Genomic DNA, 25,894 nt, shown 5'->3' on the forward strand with positions numbered 1-25,894 from the left:
TTGCCCAAAACTCTTGTTCGTGTATAATATGCTTACGGCAGGTGCAGGCCAGTTTTCATTTTCTTCGCGGAACTTGGCTGCCATGCACTGCCGTACATGTTGACTTGTTTAAACGTTGATACTGATGGATTACTACTACTACTACTACTACTACTACTACTACTACTACTACTACTACTACTACTACTAATAATAATAATAATAATAATAATAATAATAATAATAATAATAATAATAATAATAACAGTAGTAGCAGTAGAATAAGAATAATAATAAGAATACGAATTCTTCTTGAATCATTCACTTTAATTTCTATTCATACGCTAGTTACTTGTATAATGCTTCCTTCTTTGTATTTTCAATTGCACTTGCATGTAAAATGCCAGAACCATTACGTTTATTGACTTTCTGTACTGTCAAACTGGACTTTCTAAAACAGGAATATTGGGAAAAAAATTGCGGACAAATGGGTTTATAGCTTACTGTTTACTAATTGTTAACAAGAAGCAGAAATCAGTTTTGAGAAGGAACGGATAGCTCGAAATATTGCATCTTGAAAAGAAAGAGGAGAAGCGGCCACCTACATTTTCGAAAGTGGGCATTTTCTGAGCAAGAACTCCAATGCAAGTAAATTATTGAGATGTATTGATTCATTTAACTCCTGCAATTGAAGACTTACTTATTTTAGGTTTTATTCTACAATTATAATACAAAGTTTAAAAAAAATCAAGAGCTACAACTTTGTCATGGTTTTTATTTTTTTTAAATCCTATTCTTGGGGTTGCGATCGCCCCCGATCGCTATCCTGGATCCACCCCTGTGTTTGTTTTACAAAATTAGATTTCGAGATTTTTAGGGAACATGCTGTTTGAGTACTAAAAATGACTTAAAAGGAATAAAGTATAATATTTGGAATACATATTTGTGATGAGAGGGGAGCTAACTTCAGGAAGTTACAATTAATAGGGATCAGGTCCCTGTATTTCACCCCCTACAGTCCCCGCTCTGTTCTAGTGGTTAGCGAGCGTGATGTAAGAGGCTCCGAGTTCGATTCTTGATCAGCTTTAAAATTTGAACTCATTAGCGTAGATCTGATTCGATCTTAAGGTATGGATTCACTTATACGAAAACCTCGGTGGCTCAGTGATAGAGTACCAACCTATTTCTTAGGATATGTGGCCCCAGCTTCGGTCCTGGTTCTCGCCAAGCCGGTTTCATTGAGAATGAAAACTATGTGCACGGGTTTTCTCGAAGATCTTCCATTACCACCCGCTTTTTATATCGCCAAGATTTTACCATCATTTGTTTGTTTCATTCGCTACCATACCCTTCAGCCTTGGAGCATAATTTTGTGGCACTAAACTCAGAGATTTCATTTTCAAGCAGTGACTATTTCAGAGAGTGACAGGGAGCCCCTTGGAGCTATTGAATTCCTCCTGGGCATGTTAAATGTGGATTTCCTACCATTTCAACAATATTACTTGTCACACCTAGTGTATTAAAATCCTCACCCCTGAGGGAAAATCTAAAACCATTACTGTTTTCAAGCAACGTATAACTTCGGTACTAGAAAGAGGTCATATATAAACTCATTTATTCATTGGTAAATCCTTTGGTAAAGATGATGCTGAAATTATAACAAAGCAAAGTTTTTATAAAATGTATTGCAAAGAAGAAACTATTTTTGAGAAGGTAAAATGAAGAAATTAAAAACATTGAGTGCGGTTTTCTCGAATATCAGGGAAGTAGTTTAGTTTATAGAAACATTTAATCTCGCAAATGCTTTTAGTGTTAATTTCATTTCTTCAATTTACCACCACAAAAACTATTTTCTCCCAAAATTATTGTTTTCAAAATTTCTTGATGTTATTAACTATATTATTTGAATACCACTCATTCTAGCTTTGGAACTTCTTGTATAAATTAAAAGAGACATTCTGGCCAAAGCATATATTGACTAATAAATAATAGCGTTACAGTTTCGGAAAACTAATTTGCCGAAACTGTAATACTATTATTTATTAGTTAATATATGCTTTGGTCAGAATTTGTCTTTTAATTTAAACTATATTATTATTATTATTATTATTATTATTATTATTATTATTATTATTATTATTATTATTATTATTATGAGTATCTACATACCTAAGCGATTAGCGTACGCGTCTTTGGCGTGGGATACCTGGGTTCGATTCCCAGTAGGAGCTCATGTGTTTCGGATTCTACGTTAATCAGTACGTCCGCTTCTCATACAGCTTAGTTGCTGAAACGGACGTAAAACTCAAAATCAACTCAACTCACAAATAATGTAATAATAATAATAATAATAATAATAATAATAATAATAATAATAATAATAATAATAATAATAATAATAATAATAATAATAATAATAATAATAATAATAATAATGATGATGATAAACGACACAATGTAAGGAGTGAAAGGCAAGAAACCATATAAAAAACTGCATGCGATCAGATGAAGTCGGAACCTCTCCTTTCAGTGTAATTACCAGTGAGACACTAAACCATAAATAAAACAGTAATACGTATAACGGTCTTATTGATGGTGTTCCTGAAAATATGGGATATATTGTAGAGTGGTGTTACATTGGATTATTTAATTATCATTGAGTAACATGTATTTCTTATTCTATATACATGTATTGTAGTTATAATTTCAAATGGTGTGTGTCTTTTAGTCTAGGGCTTCTACATATTTTCTCAGCTTTAAATATGTTTGTGTAGAGCACAGCCTATACAATTGTTATTGAAATCTGTAACCAGTCTTTCTTGTTCGCTTTACTGCTTTATAACCAGCGGAAGAAAACAGCTATAAAGGAACTTCAGGTGTCAATCAACTATTGAGCTGCCCTGCGTGGCGCACGTGGGGAGGCCTCCTCCTCTACATACTTCCCCCTTCTCAATAGCGTTTGTTTTGAGCGAACGGTGATGCGACTTTCTCCGAAGCAATTGTGTATGGAGATGATGTTCTATCTGAAATGTTGGTAGACACTGTTTTTGTCAATTTTCCATCCTAATTTCTGTGAACTGTTTAAACAGAATAGTTTATGAAATGAAAAATGCTTGAGAAGAGACGTTTTAAAGAATACGCTCACAGTTGCCGACATTTTCTTACACATTCTGTTGAGAGTTGGATACCTGGAAATAACCAAAAATCGTCCCGAAAAAACCCCTTGACCATAAAAAATATCGTCATATCAATCAACGTTATTTCTATCTAATTACTGACACATCTCGGGAAAACGTTTCTTATGCTACTTAGATTGAATTATGTCAGATTCATTGCAATAAGATGTAAAATATTGATGTTATTTTAAAAAAATCCAAATTATTGGAAACATTTCGTCCCGTTTAAACCCCTCAAAATTATAGATATGTATAAATATGTTATTTATTAAAATTAATTAACGAAACTTTCTATAACGATGTTTCTCACAGTCCTTTACCACTCTCAACAAAATTTATTGGAAAATTAAAAATTTTTTGTCCTTCGACTTTTTCGCCTCACAGAAAGATGCCTTGGTGGTATGTAATGAACAAAATACATTTTGTTTCTTAAAAAACAACAAAATATTTATTTGTGAATAGATAATAGGGTCGATAAAGCTTTTTATACTTATTTCTTTGTAAAACGGTGACATCAAAAGTCATTTCTGCAAAAATAGTGATATTTTAGGAAAAATATCATGACATTCCGAAAACTAAATTAGAACAAAACGTGTTGATGGCAATAGCATATTCATAGTTTTATTGTTTCACGCATTTCTTCAGATCAAGATTTAGTGAATATAGTATAGAGAAGAGCAAATAAATCAAAGTTAGAAAATTTAGAATATATCTATTGTTTCGTCCTTTTTAGACCCCTAGCAGCTAAAGATAGATATAGATATAGATATAGATAGATATAGATAGATAGATAGATAGGGTGTTAATGATCTATACCGACAAACTGTAAGAGCTGATTCCTCAAACGTAAGAGAAAACGTTCATATGGACCTATGGCAGAAAGTGCATAGTTTCAGAGCTAGTGCTGTCCAAAATCACGGAAAAGCCAAATTTCAACAGGCCTTATTTCAAATTCCAGAAACTATGGATGTGGTTCTTATCAGCATTAAAGGAAGCCACACATACACAATCCAAAACTGCATTTTTCGTCAATTTTCAATAGATATAGGGTGTAATTCTCAGATATGCTCTGAATGAAGTTTTCAGATATACCCTGATTTCAAGGAGGATCCAAAGTAGGTAGAAGGTAAGTCTTGACAATAATGGACACCCAATGCTTCGGAGCGAAGTCGGAAGTGTTAGGAACCGGCAGCTTCATTTTGTGTGTGTGCGTGTGTGTGTTTGGAATAATGTGTGACGCGATGTATTTCGTCACGGTATATTTCACTTTTTCTTCACTGAAAAGTGTGAAAGAAAACATTGCAGCATGTGTTTACCGAGTACGAGAAACCGTGCTGTTGACAATCCTTAACACTTCCGACATCGCGAAAAAGGATTCTTGTTCACTGCTATCAAGGTTTATCGTTTGCCTATTTTGGACCAATCATAAAGTCAGAGCATATCTCAAAATTCGGTTGATGGCAGTGGCGTATTTTCGATTTTGTTTCGGGGTGGCTTTGCCTGAAAATGTGAAAATTCTGCAAGATATTTCATATACTTTACTATAGTAAGTAAGATTTCGGGGGGCTTAAGGCCGGAGCCCCCTAAATATGCCACTGGTTGATGGCAAATCTGGGGATTTCACCCTGTATGGAATACTCTGTACACCGACTGAAAATTAATAAAATATGCATTTTTGGATTACGTACGTATGGCTTCCTTTACGCTGATTAGGATCAACATCCAAAGTTTCTGGAATTCGAAATATTGCCTGGTTAAATTTGGCTTTTTCGTGATTTTGGACAGCCCTAGCTCTGAAATTATGCTCTTTTCCCGACAGGTCCATATGAACTTTTTCTCTTATTTTGATATACGGAATCATCTCTCAGTTCAGTTTGTCGGTATAGTGCATTAACACCCTCTCTCTCTCTCTCTCTCTCTCTCTCTCTCTCTCTCTCTCTATATATATATATATATATATATATATATATATATATATATATATATATGAACCGTCTTGTACATCCCCCCAATGTTGAAGACAGATTTGCGCCGCTGATTAAAAATGAAGATTTTAGTTTTGATTAAGAACTTCTTGATTTTGTATTCTTGTTATTCACTAATTTAAACAGATAAATGCAGGGTGAAGATCTCCATATTTTATATTATTTACGAATGTTGCTGCTTCTGTGAGAAACGCGTTTTTTTTTGTATTAAGAAATTGAAAATGAAATATTTGAGTTTTATGTCCCACGCCTAGGCTAAAAGCGACGGATTTTTTTGTTTTGTTTTTGTATTTTAGTTTAACGTCTCAAGATTATGTACCGAGGCTAAGGGAGACGCGATACTGAGATGAATGATAATGATGGAATGACGAAAGTGAGAGGAAAATGAAGAAACCCAGATAAAACCCACGCATACAAGGATTTTTCACCACAAAGTCACTTGGCAAGAACTGGGATTGAACCAAGGACCCTACTCACTGACGGTGAACCAAGGTCCCTACTCACTGACGGTGAACCAAGGTCCCTACTCACTGACGGTGAACCAAGGTCCCTACTCACTGAGCCACGGCGCACCCGATTTTACTTATAGCCAGTAAATCTTCCGACTCAAGATATAAACTTTCCGACAAAATGTTTGGACGAGAAAACCTTAGTTATTTACCAACGAAAAGTGTGTATAGTTTTAAATTTATAACATAACTAAATATAAATGGGTGCAGTATACTTAAACAATATCATGCAAAATTCTTCAATTAAATAGCTCAGAAACTGCATTAATATGACTGTCTAAAGATAGTTCGATTTTTTTTTTTTTTTATATATATATATTTCATATATACAGAAATTTTCGAGTGTTGCTACTGATGTCTTTGACCCCTTACCTGGCAACGCTGATCGTATTTGTGAGGGGTATTTGTATTTGTTTATTATGCAGTCTGCTTGTTCTAAACCGGAATTGAATAGTTTTTGATCATTATATATACTTAAGATTAATATTGATGAAAATATTTTGCTATTATCTACAGTTTAAATCTGGAACTAAGAAAATGTCCAATAAATTTAAGTAAGTTCTTGCACTGAAGATGTCGAATATTTTAATCGGTTTGTGTATTTGTCATGTGCATGTATATTTGTATGTATAAGACATAATAACGTGACAAAGATAGTATGTCGTATATGCAGGAACGTAAAAAAATACATACTTCGCGTAAAGCTCAGAAACCTTAAACCCATTATAAGTGCAAGGACTAGAGTGCAAGTTATATATATTGTATAAATTCCTATTTACAAGACTTGCTGTTAGAGAAACTAGTGGTTTACAGTAGTCTATCATAAAAATGGTAATTTTAAAATGAGTGAGTGTATGTAAAATAGGACTGTTCATAATATTAATTGCGCATTTCTGCACAATGAATGTAGGAAACCAGTATTGTACCAGTTACAAGCGTAATGTTACTAGTGCCAGACCGTTACAAGGGTTAACATAAGTGAGTTGAGTTGATTTTGGGTTTAACGTCCCGTTCAGCAGCGAGGCTATATGAGACGTGGAATTACTGATTAACGTGGAATCCGAACCACATGAGCTCCCGCTGGGAATTGAACCCGGGTCTCCCACGCCAAAGACGCGTACGCTAAACGCTTAGCCGCGGATGATTAGAGCAAGCGAATTGATGTCAAAGACGACTGCGTAGCATACTAATTTCGGGTTAAGTGCCGTAGAGTAGGTCTAATAATATGTAACATAACCAGTGGCGTATTTACGATTTTGTTTCGGGGGGCTTTGCTTGAAAATATGAAAATTCTGCAAGATATTTCATATACTTTACCATAGTAAGTAAGATTTCGGGGGTAATTAAGCCCGGAAGCCCCCCTAAATACGCCACTGAACACAACCAAGACTAAACTAACCCAATCTAACCTGAACTAACTAACGTATGCTAACCTAAGCCTTAACATGCTGGACCCACTCTGCGACACAAAAATCTTTATTTCTACCGGCGGAATATTTCTGCACGATCTAGGAAGGCAATGCAGTGACAGGAACCGATTCATCGGCAAGGTTCTAGATTACTAGTCCCCCTTCCCATCGAGCAGTAATAAAGACAAAAAACGACGTGCCCTGCCGGGCTCTAACACGCCTTCACTCGCTAACGCTTGCTCGGCAATACTGTGTAAATTAAATGTATAAACTTAAGTACAGAAAGAAACCAACCCAGCTACTAACCTACATCGGGGACCAGTAATCTAGAACCTTCCCCGATTCATCCGAACCGGTTCCCGCAGGTACAGTTCCCAAGAACGAAAGACAGAAACAGACGTGCCCAGCGGGTCTTTCACTCGCTGACGCTCGCTCGGCAATACTATGTGAATCAACTGCAGCGGCATCTAGTGGGAAAATATAAAAACTACATCCATGTGAATTAGAAATAGCAAGGAACCAGTGACAACCTGTGAGTAATAGTAAGAGTGACAGGATGTCACTGCCTTGTCCAAAATAAAAAGTTACTCTATGTGATTTTATGCGATATCAAACTACCCTCGTTTGTATGCATACCTTTCGTCGCTGATGCGCCTGCTTCCTGTAGACGTATCTCCGCAACATATTGACATATTGAAGAAACTTTTAAAATTAGCTCAACAAGAGGCAATAACATCAAGTTTTCGTTTGTGAAAAATAAATTATAAAACCAAAAGTTCGTAAGTTTCATATTTTTATTCAAACGTGATTAAAAGTAATTATAATAGGTTAATTAAGCACAAAAGGAAGTGTACTAGAGAATTAATGTAATCTTTAAGTTGAACACTGAGGTCATTCCGGAAAATACCAAGTTCTGAGTTGTGATCGTATTCAGTTTGTAAGATTTTTCGTTTTCTAATGATAACACGTAGAGACTAATGATAACTTCACTCACCTTTTTATACGTCGATATATTTAATTACTGGAAATTCGATGAAGGGTTTCATGTTTCTTTGAAACATCAACTGCTACTCTTAATCATATCCATGGCGTCAACTTATTTTCTATAATCTTCGCCAGTATGGTTCAGATGTACTAAACTGTAACCTTGTGAATGCAAAAGAAGAGGTATTTCATGGGGTTGCTATGTAACAAATTTTGCACTTATTCTTTGAGGTTCATATCATGTGACTGATACATGAAAGTAGCCTTGCCGATAATGATATTTAGTAACTATGTTACAACTTAAAAATGTTCTGCCTTGGTTGCAGCCTTACAACGTGTATTTTCTTCCATCATTGTTTTTGCAATCCTTATTTGTCGTGCTGTTGGTGGAAGTTGATCTGAACATAGCGTAACGGTTCCTTTTGTGTTCTTTAGAACTGAACATTTGACGATAAGGAGATAAATCTTCAGCACTCGATTAGTTTTCCCGTAGCTTCTACCATCTTCATTTTATCCAACAATATGGCTTCTTTGGACATTATATAATCTTACAGCAGTAAGTTCGAAGCTTACTTTTTTATTTCGAGAGTGTCAGTAATTACTCACAAACTTGAAAAGATATACACTCATTTTCATGAAATATCTTAATATTCTTCTGATTTAAATTGTTTATATACTTCATGGTTATCTCTAATAGACACTTTTTTCTTTTTCAGATAAAAAACAACAATGTAGCATGTTATCATTGTCTTCTCTGAAGCCAGCGGCTTGTATTCGTTAGCTGATTACAGAGAGGTAGGAATATTTTATTAAATGCCATTCAGTTTCACATTTCTTTTTGTAACTATTGTGATCATATATTCAAAACTAAAACTTGTAATTTGTCGTGTTTTTAATGTACGTATTATATGGTACATATATATATATCCACGTTTTACATTAAATAGCCTCAGATTCCAGCTTGGACAGAGAACTACATATATGCATAATGGCAGATATATACAGGAAAACAGTATTGTAGACTAAAGTTTTGAAATGGGTAGGCTGAAATTAGACCCGTAGCTAGGGGGTGCCTAGGAGTGGCCCAGTCCCCTTGCGATCACTCCTAGCCGTATGGAACCTTTCAGCTGTTTGTTGTAGTATATATGAGTGTAAATTGAACTGAAGTGAGTACCCATTTCTCTGCGCTTCTAGTTAACCATACTCTTGTATGATACTACTTATACTGTAGGACTTACTTTTCGTCTTTTTCTACAAACAAGAAAGATAAAGTGGGTCCTTATTATTTGTTTCAACTTTCTCCTCTATTGTGAAATAAGTGAAATGTGTCTCGTTCTCAGTGAAATCGTCCACTAAGTTCCGTGATAATCTTGTAGTAGATCTACATATGTCACTTCACTAACACACCTACATACACGCATATCACATAAAATTGACAAACTACATTGTATTACTATTTCAGAGAAACAAGTAGAAAGGAATATAAGCCTATATTTAATTATAAGTTCCCCAAATCATACACACAAACTTAACCACTTCGCCCACAACCACACACATCAGCGTAATAATACAAAACAGTAGTGCTGCAGCGCGCAGTCAATTGTGCTGCAGCGCGCGCAGTCAATTGTGCTGTTGTGTGCTTTTACGGAATATATATTTTTAGATGGAAATAATTAAATATATATATACATATATATATAATGTATTCTCCTTTTTGTACTCTACCGGTCAACTCGTCCCATTAATTTTATAATTTTTCACTAAACTCGTTGCACTTTCAGCCACTTTTCTATTTTTTATTATTTTCATTTCATCGTACATCTCCCTCTCTTTATCTGATGATACGTTTAGTAACATTGCTTTTAATTTTTGTATACTTAACAAAATTCTGTAAATGCATTTATTACAACAATATTAATTCAGGGTATTAATTTGGTTCTTGATTCGGAACGCCAACTGATAACATTTTATTTATTTATTTTTTTCTAGATAAAAGAAAACAGTGGTACACATTTTAAAGTAGCAGGGTTGAATTATTTGTTTGGATAGTGGATGATTGTTGGACCATAGCGTTTTTGGAGAGTTTGTAATGGAAATGTTTCTATGTTTTACTAATTTTGTTTGTTTCAATGTCAAATGTATACACTTAGCTGTCGATCATGGGCTCTTTATTTACAAAGTCCATTCAACTTTGTAGTATAGGTCTAAGCTTTTTTTTTTTTTTTCCACTTTCGCACTTTGTTCGACGTATCATATGATAGACGTTCCTCACCATATGAAATGATATCTTTTATTAGGTCTTTCGTTCAAATTTCCCTTAAAAATACAATAGCAGCATTACGTTTGAGCCAGCAGTGAATGCAAGCCCGTCTTGGCTTGGGAGCCCAGAAAGTCTCAGCTGTTTTAAATGACAAAGGTCAGATTTGTATTATGGCGTTTTGTAAAATAGTCTTAAATATTCATTGTGGGTAGTTCATTATAAATCATCAAATAATTCCATATTTTAGTTTTGTGCTGAGCTGGATGGAGTTGTTAAGATTCTCACCGTTTGAACAATCAACTAATATCGCCAATAGTATATCAACTCTCTCGCGAGCATACTACTCGTATCTGCTTTCTGCCAGTGTTGCCATAACGTACCTACGTGAACTTAGGAGATTCAGATATGAAAAATCAGGAGATGTGAAAAACCAGAATATAATTGCAGTTAACACGCACAAAACTATAAATATAAACAGTACGTTTTATGGTACTTCTTTCCACCCAACCCAGTTAATAAATTTAAGGTTTATCCTTCATCAAGAGTTCTCACTGAGGCACAACTTTCAATCTATTTTAGGAAATAATTTGTGACAGTGAAAGAGTAATACTGGGATTTTAATAAATCAACACATTGTTTTTATGCGTAATCGATTTCTTGGTTTTATTTCCTGCAAATTCTCTATTTATTTTTATTTTATTTTATTTTATTTTTATTTATTTATTTATTTTTTTTTTTTAAGGAAATGAAGAAGACTTCAATAGTTGCCAAATGAACAATGAATATTGCAGAAATATCATGGTACATGTTTTCCTTTACACCTGGAAGCACATCGCATGTTTCAGTTTCATTAGAGATCAATATTTAAAATACACGCTGAGATACGAATACATAGTCATTGAATATTGAATTTTTGTTTTCTAGCTATATGTATATTAATATAAAAAGATGTTAATAATTTATCTGCTGAATAATTTAATAACTCTCACAGTTAATATAACCTAATAGTGATAAATAGTGCATTGACTTGCATTTTATCTGCTGCAGTATACCGTAACTAATTGTAATTCCTGTAAATTTTTCATGTATTTTTAGAGGATTCTAAACTTATTTTTACAGGCGGGACGAGACAGTTATCGTTACGCAACTGAAATGCAGGAATCTTAACATAGTTTGATACTAAAGTTCGACTTTGTCCAGCAGTATGCTGTTTCTTACCGTCGTGGCTTTAATTCAGTTTAACATTAGTTGTCCTATTATTACTGAGGTACCGACTTACAACAGTATAAAACTTCAAATCTCTAGCACAACATTATGGTGAGGTTAAGAATTTTATTGCTTTCTGTCTTAACAAACATAAGCTTACAGATAAGAATACACAGCAATCGGTTTATGTCGGTTCTGGTAATTCATTTCACATTTAATCGAAAGTTGTCTCTTTCCACATAAATATAGGTAAGCATGTTTCAATGGTACTTTTTCTTAGACTTACGTTTGTTAAAGGTTCCTATTTTTAATTTTTTTCTGGTTATTTGAAAAAAAAACCGAGGGTGTAAAAGTGACACTTTCAAGAATATCAAACTAAGAAAGGTAACTAATATATTTAGTTTTCCACATATTTGATGTGGTATTTCTTTGTTTTTAATGGATGGGGCGAGCATTCATGATCTTAAATATTCATGTTGTATAAAATATTTTCGGTTAATGACTTAAAATACGATGCTGTTCTTCAGTTTCCAATAACAAACTGTCTATTTGCAGTCTTTTGGAAAATAAACAAATAAAGACTTTACGAGCTTTAATTACTAAAAATGTGACTATGTTCTTACTTGAAATATATCATATTTTTAATTGATTTAGGAAAAACTTAAGACTTCTCTTATTATAAAATTGGTTATGTTGTTCAGGGTAGTGTGTTGTATTGGTTTACTAATTTAGCACAATGGTAGTTAGATGTGCAATTATTTATTGATTTCGAATTGTCATGATACGTTGTTGATACGAATACATTTCTTTGTGGTGTGATTCTTTTATTCATTCAGAAGGTAGAATATAATGCGAGTTTGTTTATGACCTTTAATGTTTTTGAGTTTTCTTGAGTTTACACCAGTTTAGGATAATTATTATATAAATTTAGAAATAAAGAAATATTATGGGGATTTAAAAAAAAAAATAATAATTCCGAATCGGAATATTAAATTTATAGTTCATCATATTGAATCACATGTAGTTGAAATTAACTTGACCAGTCTTGATCAGTTCCTTTTAATTTCCCATTTTTTCTGTACAAGTAATACTAATAATTACCTAGTATGACAGAAAGCTATTTGTTTAGCATTATGTAATAAATTTTCTTTGATGGAAAAATTTGTCTTTTGTTTTCTTCATAGGTTTATTTAATTTAGATAGTTCTTTTGAAGATGGAAGCAACGCATCGAAGCAAAGTTACCATGCCGTTTTATGCTCTTCCACCGACCAAGAAAACAAGTGCTGAAATCATCAGTGAGGCTCGTGCTGCCATTGGCGTTGGGGATGGACGTCTTGGCATTAAGCCAGTCGACACTAAACGCCCTTTCACCCCAAGAGAAAGGCAGCGAACTTTATTTGGAACATCCAGTAAACCCTGCAGGCCTCCAAGTTCATTCAGGTAACAAATTTACAAATAAGAGTCAATACTGTTCATAGTAACTTTATATCAGTCTACAATTTAATCAAATAACAAATTCTGACCAAAGCATTGTTTAGTTAGATTTTATTACGAGGCGTGTTTTTTTAAGTAAGTACTGTTTGAAATTCTGCCGCTGCAGCGCTGCGGTCGACATCCCGCGCATAGGCCCTGTATACCCATATCTGTTGGCAAGCCACAGACACCATTACGGAAACATTCGACCTTTTTTTACATTTGTTTGTAAGTAGTTAAAATGCCTCTGCCGGTTGAGAGTCAAAATACATACTGTGATTCGTTTTCTTAGTGCTAAAGACGTGAAAGCGGATGAAATTAATGAAATTCATGAAATTAGTGAAATGAATGGAGAAAATATTCTGAGCTGTGGAATGGTATGGAAATGGTTAGAGCTTTTAAATATAACCGCACGAATGTTTATGATGAGGAATGAAGTGGGCGATCTTTTGAAGACTTGGTGCAAAAAATTGACGAAAAAGTGAAAGAGAACAGACGCTTTACGATTATATATTATCGCTCATAATGTTTTCTCCGTACACTTCACTAATGTGGCGATGAATTTCAGCCGCTTTCATGCCTTCAGCACTAAGGAAACGGATCACAGTTGCGTATTTCACAGTTGGCGAGATTCTCAATTGGCGGAGGCATTTTAACTACTTACAAACAAACATAAACATGGTCGAATATTTCCGTAATGGCGTCTGTGGCTTGTCAACAGAAGTAAGTACACAGCGCGCATGCATGGGATACCAACCGCAGCGCTGCAGCAGCCGAATTTAAAAACTAACTTTAAAAAATATGCCTCGTATTTTCCACAGTAAAGTAAGTTACTTATTTATTTTTGTAGCATTATGTAGTTAATGAAGAAAGAATTGTTTAACTTCAGGTTAGTGTTGGTTCAACTTGAATGTTTTCTAAAACGTGTAGATGTAAGAATGTTATATCATTACTGTTATAATGATATACAGAGAGTGAAAAATGCCCGACTGGACCAAGAAACGATCGCGGTCTCTGTCTTACAGTAACGATTAGTTGTGCTACAGTTCGTGTGGTCTGAGTAGCAGAACATTGACCAGAAGAATGTATGGCTGTTCAGGGAGGGACTCGGTAGCGTAATGGTCGGCACGGTAAGTCGTAGATCTGGGTTCGATTCGTGGTCTAGTCAGGGTTTTTTAAAAGTCTTTGTATATCATTATAGTCGCACTTATAGAGAAATTGGAATGATATAAAATTGTTTATTTCCTCCAGTTATCAAATATCAATAATATTGATATGCTTTCAATTTCGTGAATTGTTTCTATGTTGAGGGTAATCATTGACTCTCCACTCTCCGTTCTACTTTCTCTTATTGGTTTGATTATCTGCAATATTCGAAAATAAAATAATATTTAAAATAATTTCATGATGTATTTGCAAACTACATGGCGCAATGTCAAGAAATAGTACTTAATCGAATTATGGTAGTATTTTGTTTTCATTTTAATCTAATAATGTTTTTTGAGAAAGCTAAAAATTCTTAATCGAAGTTACTTCGGGCTTTTTTGTTATTTAAGGGAATACTAAGATAGTAAGACCACACAATTGGAAAGAATACGAGGGTCATTTCATAATTAATGCACACTATTTTTTTTTGACTTTCACGTTTATTGCTTGGAGAGGATTTCTATACAAGCCTTCAATATAATCTCCCTGCGTGGCAATAACGGAATCCTAACGTCCAGGTTTCTTCTGTATTTTATTAAGGACGCTATCTTTTCAAAGCCGTCGAATGATTCGGGTAACGGCTGCAGAAAGTTCTTTAACATGGAAACCGGTGTCCATGCATACATTGTTTCAACTTTGGGAACAGGCCATAATCTGGTAGACTCATGTCCGGACTGTATGGAGCATGAGGTAACATCTCCCAACCGTCTTTTGACGCACAGCATGAGCCGTGTGCGGGCGAACGTTGTCGTGGAGAATCAATGGATTCGACGTGAGCAACTGCAGTCTGATCTTGTGCATTTTTCTGTGCAGTTTTAGCAGGAATTCACAATAATATATAGCTGTGACACTTCTTCCACATAAGACTTTGTCCCTTATGATAATGCGTGGTGATCACAGGCAAAAATCATTATTTGCTTAGCCTTTGATTCAGATCGACGACACTTTTTTGATCTTGGAGAAGATAGAGTTTTCCACTCGCTGGATTGTGATTTCAACTCCGGCTTAAAGTCTCTGATCCACGTTGAATCTTTGTTTCAGTACCGTTGCATTATCCAGACATGTCTGCTTCTGTTCAACAGTCAAGAAGTGGGGGACCCATCGGGCAGAAGTTTTTCTCTTCTGTAAATCACTTGACAGAATTTGGTATACTGACGCAGATGGAATCCCTGTGATGTCAAAAAGTTCCTCACATTTTACACGGCGATCTGGTTCCAGTGCATCTGCCACAAGTTGCACACTTCTTTCATCGGTTGATGATTTCGGCCTTTCTGGTCTTGCATCATCCTTTATGCTCACACGACCACTACAGAAACGAGTAGGCCAACAAGAAACTGTACTACGGTCCACGGTTGTCTCACCACAAACTTTACATAGGGGACTGTGAATTTCTGCGTAAAGCTTCAGTCTTCATGCACTACTTCTATCTTCAATAAACACGTTACCCGAGACACCTGCCGCCTCCATTTCCAACACTTTGTCACAGTCATACTGTTTCACTAAAGAGTGCATTTTAAGCACACATCCTGCTGTTTCAAGACCTCAGCTTTAACTGACGAAATGTTTACCTCGATTTCATCATTCACTTCGCAGTGTTACCATAGTGTACATTATTTATGAAATGACCCTCGTGTTTCTGCTTATAAAAATTGTTTACATTTTTGCATTTTTAACACAAAAATTTTGAGATTCATTGTCAAATTCTGTATCTTAAAATCAGAGTGAAACTGGGTGATTTTGAGAGACAGCATTAATAACAATGGTATCATTAAACTACATTTTCAAAGAATTTAAAAATACGTTAGAATCTAGTTTTTCACCTCTGTATGCTAGATGGCGAATCCACTCATTATACTAGTACTGAGTATTCTAAAAACATCATCTAAGGATTTCGATGTTTCTGGGAGCCTAAACAGATCATTTTTATTACATAAGAAACCTTCGAAACTTGAATATCACAAATATAGAAGGATGAGTCATAAACCTTGCAATATTTCCGTAACCCAAACAACAGGCGCGAGTATGCCCCGTGATCGCCGTAAGTACAAAATCAGATGTGCCTAAGAGTTGGTTTGGTAAGCAGACTATTTAATACGGAGGCCGCTACTCTTGTCAGTATCTTCAGTTAGTTTTTAGTGACAGTGGCAATAAGCGCTCAACAATCTCTGATACGTGAACTAGTTCGAAGTCGGGCTAAACGCTGAAGCAGCAACCCAAAACTCTTGTCATGCGAAAGGTGCAGTGAACCTCAGCACAGCAATTCATTGGTTCCTGAAATTTCATACAACTTGTAAAAATGTCGAGGATCAGCCAAGTTCCAGCCGCACCAGGTAATAGTGTCTAAGGTCATACGATACGCTATTGAGGAAAATCCATTTACGAGCACACGACGACTGCAGACAGTCCAACACGAAATATTAACCTGCTTTCATTGTCCTGTAATAAATATAGGTATGTTGTGTACCTAATGCTGCGAGAAATGTAATATGAAAGTCATTTAAGAGTCCCTATCACTGCGAAATTAAAATACCGCTAATTTTACAATAATTATGTGATATCTTCAAATAGATAAAAGATAATCGAAAAGTGAATCAAGACCTCCTTAGACGATGTTATTTTGCATGAGGTACCGTTATCACGAGTCACCTAGTAGCTTTCCGTTTGCAGTTATTTAGAAACGCGAAAATAAATGCCGATTTTCTAAATGGCTGGAAATCGAAAGCAGATAAATGAGTCGTAATAACGGTATCTCACGCAAAATAATATTGTCTAGGGAGATCTTGTTCCACTTTTCGATTATCTTTTATCTATTTGAAGATATCACATAATTACTGTAAAATTAGCGGTATTGTAATTTCGCAGTGATGAGGCCTCTTAAGTTAGCAAATATAGTGATATACTAAACATTGAGAATCAATTAAATGTCATAAAATATACGCACTTTAAGTGATCCTCTAAATAACCTTGAGATCATGCGTAACTCAAATTTTCGCCAGTCTCCCTGTTAGCGTGCACAAGTAAATGGAGGAAAATGTACATTTAAGATGTAAGTTAAAGTATATTAAAAACTAAATAGTGGAAAGCAGCTTTTTCTAAAAACTGTCTTGATATTCATTTTCTGGTACTTTAATTAATTAATCCCAAGTTCATCTACCCCATTAAAAGAATTGCTAGGTTATACTCCATTGCTGCTGTTATCATCAGAGTTTAATTAGAACTCTAATGGTAACAGCATCAGTGGAATATAACCTAGCAATTCTTTTAAGGCTTCAAGATCACGGACTTTACGTCACTGAAAAAGGCTTAATCTGACTTATTAATACATTAATAATTTGTTATTATGAACTGATAAAAAAAAATGGAATACGTAAAATTTCTTGCTGTTAATTTTCTTTTGTTTTTCGTAATTACTGTTTATTTTTTACCGCCGATGATAAACTGTAGAATTAGTTTATAAATACAGATGATGACCTGGCATTAAATGATTTATTGTTAAATTGTATAATTTGCTTTCGTCTTATTTACCTTCGCTTTCTTTCTTGCGTCACTCTTTTTAAGCGAAAAGTTTTCCAACAAGTTCAAATAATATTATTCACATATTAAATAATATTTAATAATTTCAGTATTTGCTGTTTCTTTTAGGCAACAGATTGCGTACAAAATCGTAAAAGAGGCAATAAATTCTCCATCTAAATTTATTATAAAAATTTATTAATAAGTAGAACACCATTTTTGACTGTTAAGTGTACAAAATTGTAGTACAATGTTATGTCTTTATGGATCTGCAGAAATACATAAATTATGACTCTAAATTCGTAATTGTTGATGGAATTGGTGTCTTTGTAGCCTCCGGTATCTTCAGTTTGAAGAAATTGACACCCCACCACCTCCAGGAATGAGACTTGTTCCACTGTCTGCCTCTGTGGATCATCCCAACTGGAAAACTCTTGTGGGCGCTGCTTCCATTCAAGAGGGCAAAGTAGCCACCATTCAGAATGGATTGTTCCCCGCTTCAGCACATGGTGGCAGAATTAAACTTCCATCTATCGGATCAGGGGGAAAACTGCATAGACTTCAGTTTCGAACTGCCTCACTTTGTAATCGTAAGTATAACTTCCTTTCAATACTACAACAGTGACAAAAGAATAATAAATAATAAAAATAAAATAAAAAATAAATAAATAAAGGATCATATCAAGACTTTTATTTGTGTTTAGGGGCGAAAGTTTTATGTATGTATATAAGTACGTAGGGTGGACCATTTATTTTGAAATATCGTTGTAACTTTTAAACTAATAGATTAAAAAAAACTGAAATTTTGTATGATAAAAATATAGACAGAGGAAAATGATTTAACATACTCTCCAATATTATCAGATTAACAGTGTTGCCAATTCAACGAAGTTGTATTTTTTTCAAATGAGACTATGGCATATTATTTACCTATTTCAAATCTACATATCTAACGGGAACTTAAAATATCACATTTTCATTCAGTGTTACAAATTAACGACACTACAATATCATAAACCTTCAAATTTTGGAAGCTTTTACAACAGTAATAACGCAGTCTTAATGGACGGTTGGGCAACACACATCCAAAGTGCCTTAGTGTCAAATACTGTGGTCATGCTATGGCGCATTATGACTGAATAGGATCAAAGTTACAAGGGATTGAAAAATTGACTTTTCAAAAGGTCTTATGTCGGAAACCTGCGTAAATAAGTATCATATTCAAGCACGTAGGGGTTTTCAATTGATTGATTGAGTAAGATTTAATGGTGACGTCAGCATCGCGGCTATTTGTCCCCGTCCCGATAAACTCGACGGTTCAAAACACGAACTGTGGTAAATACACGTTAAAAACGAACAAATCGAAAGATAAAAAAACTGCTGCACAATACAAAAGAGACGGAAATAAATATAACAGAACAATAAGAATAATATAATAGTAGGTGGTTTTCAATAGATGCAAAGATCATAATAATTTGATATCTCAAACTAGACTGGAGATAACGATAAACATAGATAAAGTTTCAACTCTGTTTTAAAATTATGAAATTACGAGAACTGAATGTAAACACAACTACCAAAAGTATTATAATGTTATAGATGTAAAAGAAAACAACAACCATGTTACAAATTTCCTACAAATACGTAATTTTAAGCATTGTAGCAATCTCTGCCCATGTTTCTCTTTCGCACACACATATACATGTTATAACTTTGTTTTTAGAAAATGATACTCTCAAACGTATTTTCATCCTATATTTCGAGTGTTACACTCGTACGCCCTCCCTCTGGGACACATAATGGTTTTTTTTCCAATAAGATCTTAACATAATTTTCGTTTCAACAGTGGTAATTGAGGAACTATTACGAGAAACGTTATCACTCCTGATAGTCATTTCCTGTTCCCAGTATATTGTAGGTAACTTCTATTACTTTACTTGCTATAAATATATACCCTAAGATTCGTGGGCTTACCTCCCAGTTACACCCTTTCTAACGCATTATATATATACAACTTTTTTTTTTTTTTAACCAAATAGATTCTTAATTTGATTCGTTGTCCTATCACTTGTGAGACGATTAACTTAAATTGAAGTGTGCACAATGTAGCCAGATCACACTATTATCTATTTTTGTATCCACAACCATACAACAAATTTTTACCGGGTGGGAGTGTACGTGGCTCGGATCCCACGTTAAGCTGTAACTCATATAGTCTGTGTGGTATTGGAAACTCTGAACTCTAAGCCAACTAACCAAACATATATCATAGGTTATGTCCTAAATTTGGCATGTACGTTAGTATGACGTAAGAATTTTTGTTTTATATAAGTTTTTCTTTTTGGTAAGGAATTCTTTGAATGAATGCGTAATAAGGATGAGAAGAAATCGGGAGGGGGAAAAAATCCTTAATTGATTTCTGGAAATGTATGATTACTAGTGGATAGTCATTTATTTGAAAGATTTTCTTTGTGTGGAATTGAACGTCACTTTCTTTAACATCGAGACTGACGCAGGGTTATAGTCAAACGTGGAGTCCGAAGCATATATATCGAGTTCCCCTCACGAAGATGAAAAATCGAACCAATTAGGTACAATGGAGGTAAATTGCACTTGAGCGTTTGGGGCACCTGTAGTTGATACAATCAGTTAATCAATATAGATTTTGAGGGAACGTTGAAAGTTTTTACATTTTTGACTCTATTTTTCCTTCCAAGCTGATGGAAATCTTATGCTTTTACCTAAAGATGACTTCATTGAAGTAGACCGAAAATAGCTAGTTGTTTTAGCAGAAAAGCAATATATTCTTGAGTGTATTCATTGGAAGCAGATTTTAATCGAAAAGGTGGCTATGTTGAAGAAGAAATATAATGGTAACAAGAATTCCGTATTCACCTAAGCATCCAAATAGTAATTCAAATGCAAACCGCACTTCAGAAACCATGTACATTATTTATTTTGCGTAAGAGATTGACTAAAATTTAGTTCTGCAAGAACATAAGTTTTTCTTAAAGGACAGCCTTTCCCACAAATCTAATTGCTAGCGTGCGGACCTTTTGTACACGGAGCTCCGTGTTCGATCCCAGCTCGCACCAAATGGGCTGTTTGTTTGTTTTCCTGGTGATACTTCCGTTTCTTCTCACTTATTCCTTCCACCATTTCATTCATTTTTATCATCACCGTCTCCTTTAGCCTACATGACATAACCATGGGACGTAATACTGAAAGACTTTCTTTCATTTTTTTTTTTTAATTTCCGGTGAGAAAACCTTGAAATTTGAATGCATAACGGAAATCTGGAATTATTTTAAACTGTATTCACGTATCATATAGCCTCAATGCCGAAAAGGGACGCTAAACTCCAACGAACAAGTTTTTAAAAGAATACGCACTGAAAATGGAGAAAATTTGTCTTTGAAACATTAGGGTTTGGATTGTTATTTGGGTTTTGTGTGCTCAATTTTTATGATTATTTGATAAGCATTCTATTACTTCATTAAATAATTAAATATGTACTTTCAGTTCAAAATAATAAGTAATTCTATTAATAGGTTATTTATTGAAAGAAGGAGAGGGAATCATCCTTTTTGATTTCTTTCTATGTTTAGTTTTAAAATATTGCTATTAAAAATATAATTTCATTTTTCTCTACTTCTAGTTCCAGAAGAAACAGAGGAGGAAGGTCCTGCTGGAGAGATTCCATTACGGAAAGCGTTCAGTGGACCAAAAGAACGTACCACGGGCTTAGATGAAGTGATGTCACCTGAGCCAAATGGGAAGCGACCCATGCCACCTTCAAGTGTGATGAAGTTCACCTGCTCTTCGATCCAAGAAGACTCTCAGCCGGAGGACTCTGGTGGTGGAGCTTTAAAGAAGGTGAAATTGAAGAAAAAGAAGAAAAGCAATAGCAGTGGTGATGCCCCTCCGGATTCCAATAACGACCTGCATTTAAGTGACCTGGAAAGTTCAATGAAAAGTGAAAAATCTTTGAATACTTTAAAATTCGAGACTGGGAAAGCAACCAAAGAAGAGACTTCTAACAATAACAAAAAGAAAGCGATGTCAACCAGTGCTTTAGAAACTACTCCCACATCAAGTGCAAGCGTATCACCTGATGATATTCAGCCCACTGTCAATGTTAAAAAGGACTCGTGGTTAGGCGAGCAAACCAAAAACAGTGGAACGAAACGAGAGAAAGCTAGTTCGTCAAGAAAACGCGTATCTAGCAGCAAAAATAAAGAAGTAAGTTCCGATACAATTACAATGAATGCAGAAATATCGTCAAAACCGAAAGAAGTGGATTCGGCTGTGTCACCGCCAGTGTCTAATGATATATGTAAGGAAGACAGTTCGAAAGTAGTGACAGCGCATCAACTTTATCCTGGTTTGAATGGTGCTAAAGAAGTTGTAAATAGTGTTAGTGAATCGCTAAGTAGCACGAACTCAGTTTCGTCTGTAAATTCGTCAGAATCGGTAGAAAGAAGAGACAATTTTGATTCCGTTCAATCTATTTTGGGAGTTTTAAATATTTTGTCTAATGATGGTAAGTGTTTCTTTTCGTTTTTATTGTAATTTAATCGTGAACAAATGTAGTACAGTCTAGATAATTATTCTTAATAGTCCGCGTCATTTAAAAAGACTCGAGTTCTAACGAACGGGAATCTACTTCCCAGCGTGCCCTTGAAATCTGTTACAGCGTGGTGCAGTACCTAGCTACCAACTTAAATTGTAAATAACTACTAACTGAAAAGACATGAAAGTCACATTTAAGTTTCAGTTACGAATACATGAAGGTCACATTAATTATGATTACATGTACATAATTACAATATGTACATCATTTACATCATCACCATCATTTACAGTACAATATTCTTTTCGATATGTTTTCCCCTTAACTTCAACAATTTTACGCAATGTAGTATCAAAATTTCACTCGACTTGTGAAGACAATCCTCTAAACTGGCAGAAGTTTCACGTTCTATACCTGATATTACCTCTTCCAAAGATAGGTCATTGTACTTTTAGACTGATTTACAAACATTCGGGTACACATAATGCGTCACTTATGTTCCGTCAAATCTTATAACGGTTTCAGAGAAAGTTACTTTTAAGCTTGGTAGGTACATGTATCTCCACACTATATGTTGTTGTTTGTCAACAACGGATAGTTTTGTACGTAGAAATACACTTATTCGTCCTGACCGCGCCAGTTGAATCACAGATACTTATCTCATTTTTGTTTCATATCACAGTATGTCCAAAGTAAGTGCTAAGAATAAAAAAGGAAAATACACACAGTTAAAGGCACTGTAAATTGAGGCAAAACCATAAAAAGACCAGCAGAATGTGGTGTAGGGTACTGGTGTCGAAATAGGAAAAAACTAGAACAGTTCTGGTCTAAGCAGTTTCTGGAAGATTCAGTGCACAATTTTAAAAAGAACACAGTTAATAAAATAATTTTTAAAATGTGGTATTAGTAGTACAGAAAGACAAAGACAGAAGTTTCATAATCCTACAGTGGTGGCGCATAAATTTAGTCATAAAGATGAAGATTCCTGGCAACTTTGGGAAGTAAACACGGACATAAATTAGCATGAATGGGACCACTGATCACTACCAAACGATAACTCATTTGCAAGATATCGCTGTCTTATATAGCCAGTGATGTTATAGTCGATGTCATAGAGCTTTCGTGCTCGCTTTAATCCAAGGACATATCTCTGTCAGCCCATTTCCCATTTGAAGTGATATACACTTACCTTTACACGTAGATGTATACTGCCACGGACATTGGATATTACACAATTCGTTATGTGAGATACCGACATCGCGCAAACGAATTTTAGTTTGTTAGTGATTAGTTGTCCAAACATGCTCATTAACGCCCGTGTTTGCTTTCTAGAGTTACCAAAATCTGTCCGTCTCATGTGCCGCCACTAGATGATTCTGAAACATGTGTCTTTGGATATAGCATGTTACGAGCATATAATGGACTCATATTTTGGCAATATTCATCGTCAAAGTTCATTATCGCATGACTTCGGAAAACTGTAAGCCCTAAACTACTCATGAAATGAAATCTTTGTTTTACGTCCCACGGTTATGCCGGCTAGGCTAATGGAGACGGTGATGATGAGAAATGAATGCAATGGTGGAATAAAGAAAGTGGGAGGAAACGGGAGAACCCCGAGGAAACTACCACATGGTATTTGTCCACCACAAAGTTCACTTTCGCGAGCTGGGATCGAACCAAAGACCCCATGCACCAGAGATGAACGTTCTACCACTGAGCCACCGTGTTCCCTAAACTACTCTTTGCCGGACATGAGTTGATAGGGAAAAAATGAAATGAAATCTTAAGTTTTACGTCCCACGATTATGCCGGTTAGGCTAAAGGAGACGGTGATAATGAGAGATGAGTGAAATGGTGGAATGAAGAAAGTGGGAGGAAACGGGAGAACCCCGAGAAAACCCACGAGCACGGTGTTTGTCCACCACAAAGTTCACTTGGCGGGGGCTGGGATCGAACCCGGGACCCCAAGCACCAGAGGTGAACGCTCTACCACTGAGCCACCGCGCCCCCGAGTTGATAGGGACTTTTTGTCTTGTATTCATCGCCCCGAAGTTTGTCCGTATACTTCATGTATGGTATTGGTTAATATGACTTTCATTCCTTGTCCACTTTGTGCTCTCAGAAAATAAGATTTCGTAACGACACTTACTTTGTCAAAAGCTCATTTGTGGCTAAGCAGCTAGCGTACGCGCCTTTGGCGTGAGAGACCCGGACTCGATTCCTGGCGTGAGTTCATGTGGTTCGGATTCCACGTTAATCAATAGGTCCACGTCTCATATAGCCTCGTTGCTGAAAGGGACGCAAAACTCAAAATCGACTCAACTTTATTTCTCCAAGATGCTCGGGTATAGGTATCCGAAAATAGGTATACTACAAATTGCTTTTAGTTTAAAGGTATGTACCGAATATTAATTTTAAACTTAAGTGGTAATATCAATTTCCAATACTAAACTTTTGCTCTGAATGTATATGTAACAGGTCGTGTGTATTCTTATTTTTGAGCTCTAAAGGCTCAATACTTTTAGTCAATCTAATATTAATGATGCTTTTTTATGTATTTCCTTGCTGTTACTGAATTTCCTTGCTGTTTTTCCTTTTCAGAAGAAAACGATTTTGATGTAATTGTAACGCTTGAAAAATTGTATAGTATATTAGAAACTGAAGGCTTCTTCGGAGGTAGTGTGAATCCAAGGTATAAAGCCCAGATTTTGAAGACTTTGTACAGATTTATAGAAAGATCGAACGAAAGATTGTTGCTTCAGATTGCTCGCATCATTCTTGCGGTAAGTAATATTGCTTACTTCTTCGCAGTACACTGTTTATTTCTGTATAAACACAGTAGTATTAACCGAGAATAGAAAATATGAAAAGTTGAATCGTAAATCATATACAGTTTCCGGCTTCAATGTCCAAATAATTGTCGGGGACGTTTTTTGTGCTTCTTGGTTCGATCTCCACCGGAAAGTGAAATCACCATTAAAATATCTTTGATGAAATTGCTATCTTCATTTAAGGAAGTGAAAAACATACCAGAACAAGTTTAGTTTATTACCTAAATAATTTTATCATCTGGTACTTGTGGCCGTGTCTGTGGCACATTAATGTATATACACATTTTTTAAATCCATAAATTGTCAGATGTGTGAAGCTGTTAAAGGACTCGACCCCTGAACATTTGCTTTTCGATGAATTATCTATGAGATGAGTTACCAATGATACGTCGAGTTTCCTCTTGTTTTTAGTGCTTTATGTCTGAAGCCCCAATTAACCATATTCCGGCAACTTTCTTGTGGAGCCAGTGCACTACGGGGGATATTTTGATTGACTCGTTTTTTTCCTTTTTTTTTTTTTTTTTTTTGTTCCAACATTGTTCATACCGAGTAATAAGTACACAATTTAAATTAGTATCACATTGTAGAGGCATTAACATATAAGCGTAATCATAAATTGGGCAAAGATACAAGCAATGTATAATTTCTGACGGTACGCAGTACCTGCACTGTTTTTTGTAAAGTCTAAAATACTGCTATTTCTCTAACCATTTTTGTATTTGTGAAATATTTATTTCCATTTTAATTGATGTGAAGATTGAAACAACAATACATTATATGGATTTA

At 35.1% G+C, this 25,894-nt stretch overlaps 1 protein-coding gene across 8 annotated transcripts in view; it reads left to right on the forward strand.

Moving 5' to 3' along the window:
* The window catches only part of LOC145686495 (armadillo repeat-containing protein 2), a 166,148-nt gene that overhangs the window by 93,181 nt on the left and 47,073 nt on the right, over window positions 1–25,894 (forward strand). For 3 of the 8 annotated variants that reach the window (XM_081759877.1, XM_081759875.1, XM_081759869.1), the window contains exons 1-6: window positions 6,030–6,203; window positions 8,759–8,837; window positions 12,693–12,949; window positions 18,035–18,291; window positions 21,360–22,244; window positions 24,879–25,060. In XM_081759877.1, coding sequence (XP_081616003.1) covers window positions 12,723–12,949; window positions 18,035–18,291; window positions 21,360–22,244; window positions 24,879–25,060 — 1,551 coding nt within the window. In that variant the 5' untranslated portion in view covers window positions 6,030–6,203; window positions 8,759–8,837; window positions 12,693–12,722. Of the gene's footprint in view, window positions 1–6,029; window positions 6,204–6,340; window positions 6,481–8,758; window positions 8,838–11,044; window positions 11,104–11,421; window positions 11,620–11,645; window positions 11,758–12,692; window positions 12,950–18,034; window positions 18,292–21,359; window positions 22,245–24,878; window positions 25,061–25,894 lie in introns of those variants that run through there. The other 5 variants (XM_081759872.1, XM_081759873.1, XM_081759871.1 and 2 more) reach the window with 5 other exon arrangements.

This window comes from Thermobia domestica, chromosome 5 (assembly GCF_964235325.1).
Source record: "Thermobia domestica chromosome 5, izTheDome1.hap1.1, whole genome shotgun sequence".
Lineage (NCBI taxonomy): Eukaryota > Metazoa > Arthropoda > Insecta > Zygentoma > Lepismatidae > Thermobia > Thermobia domestica.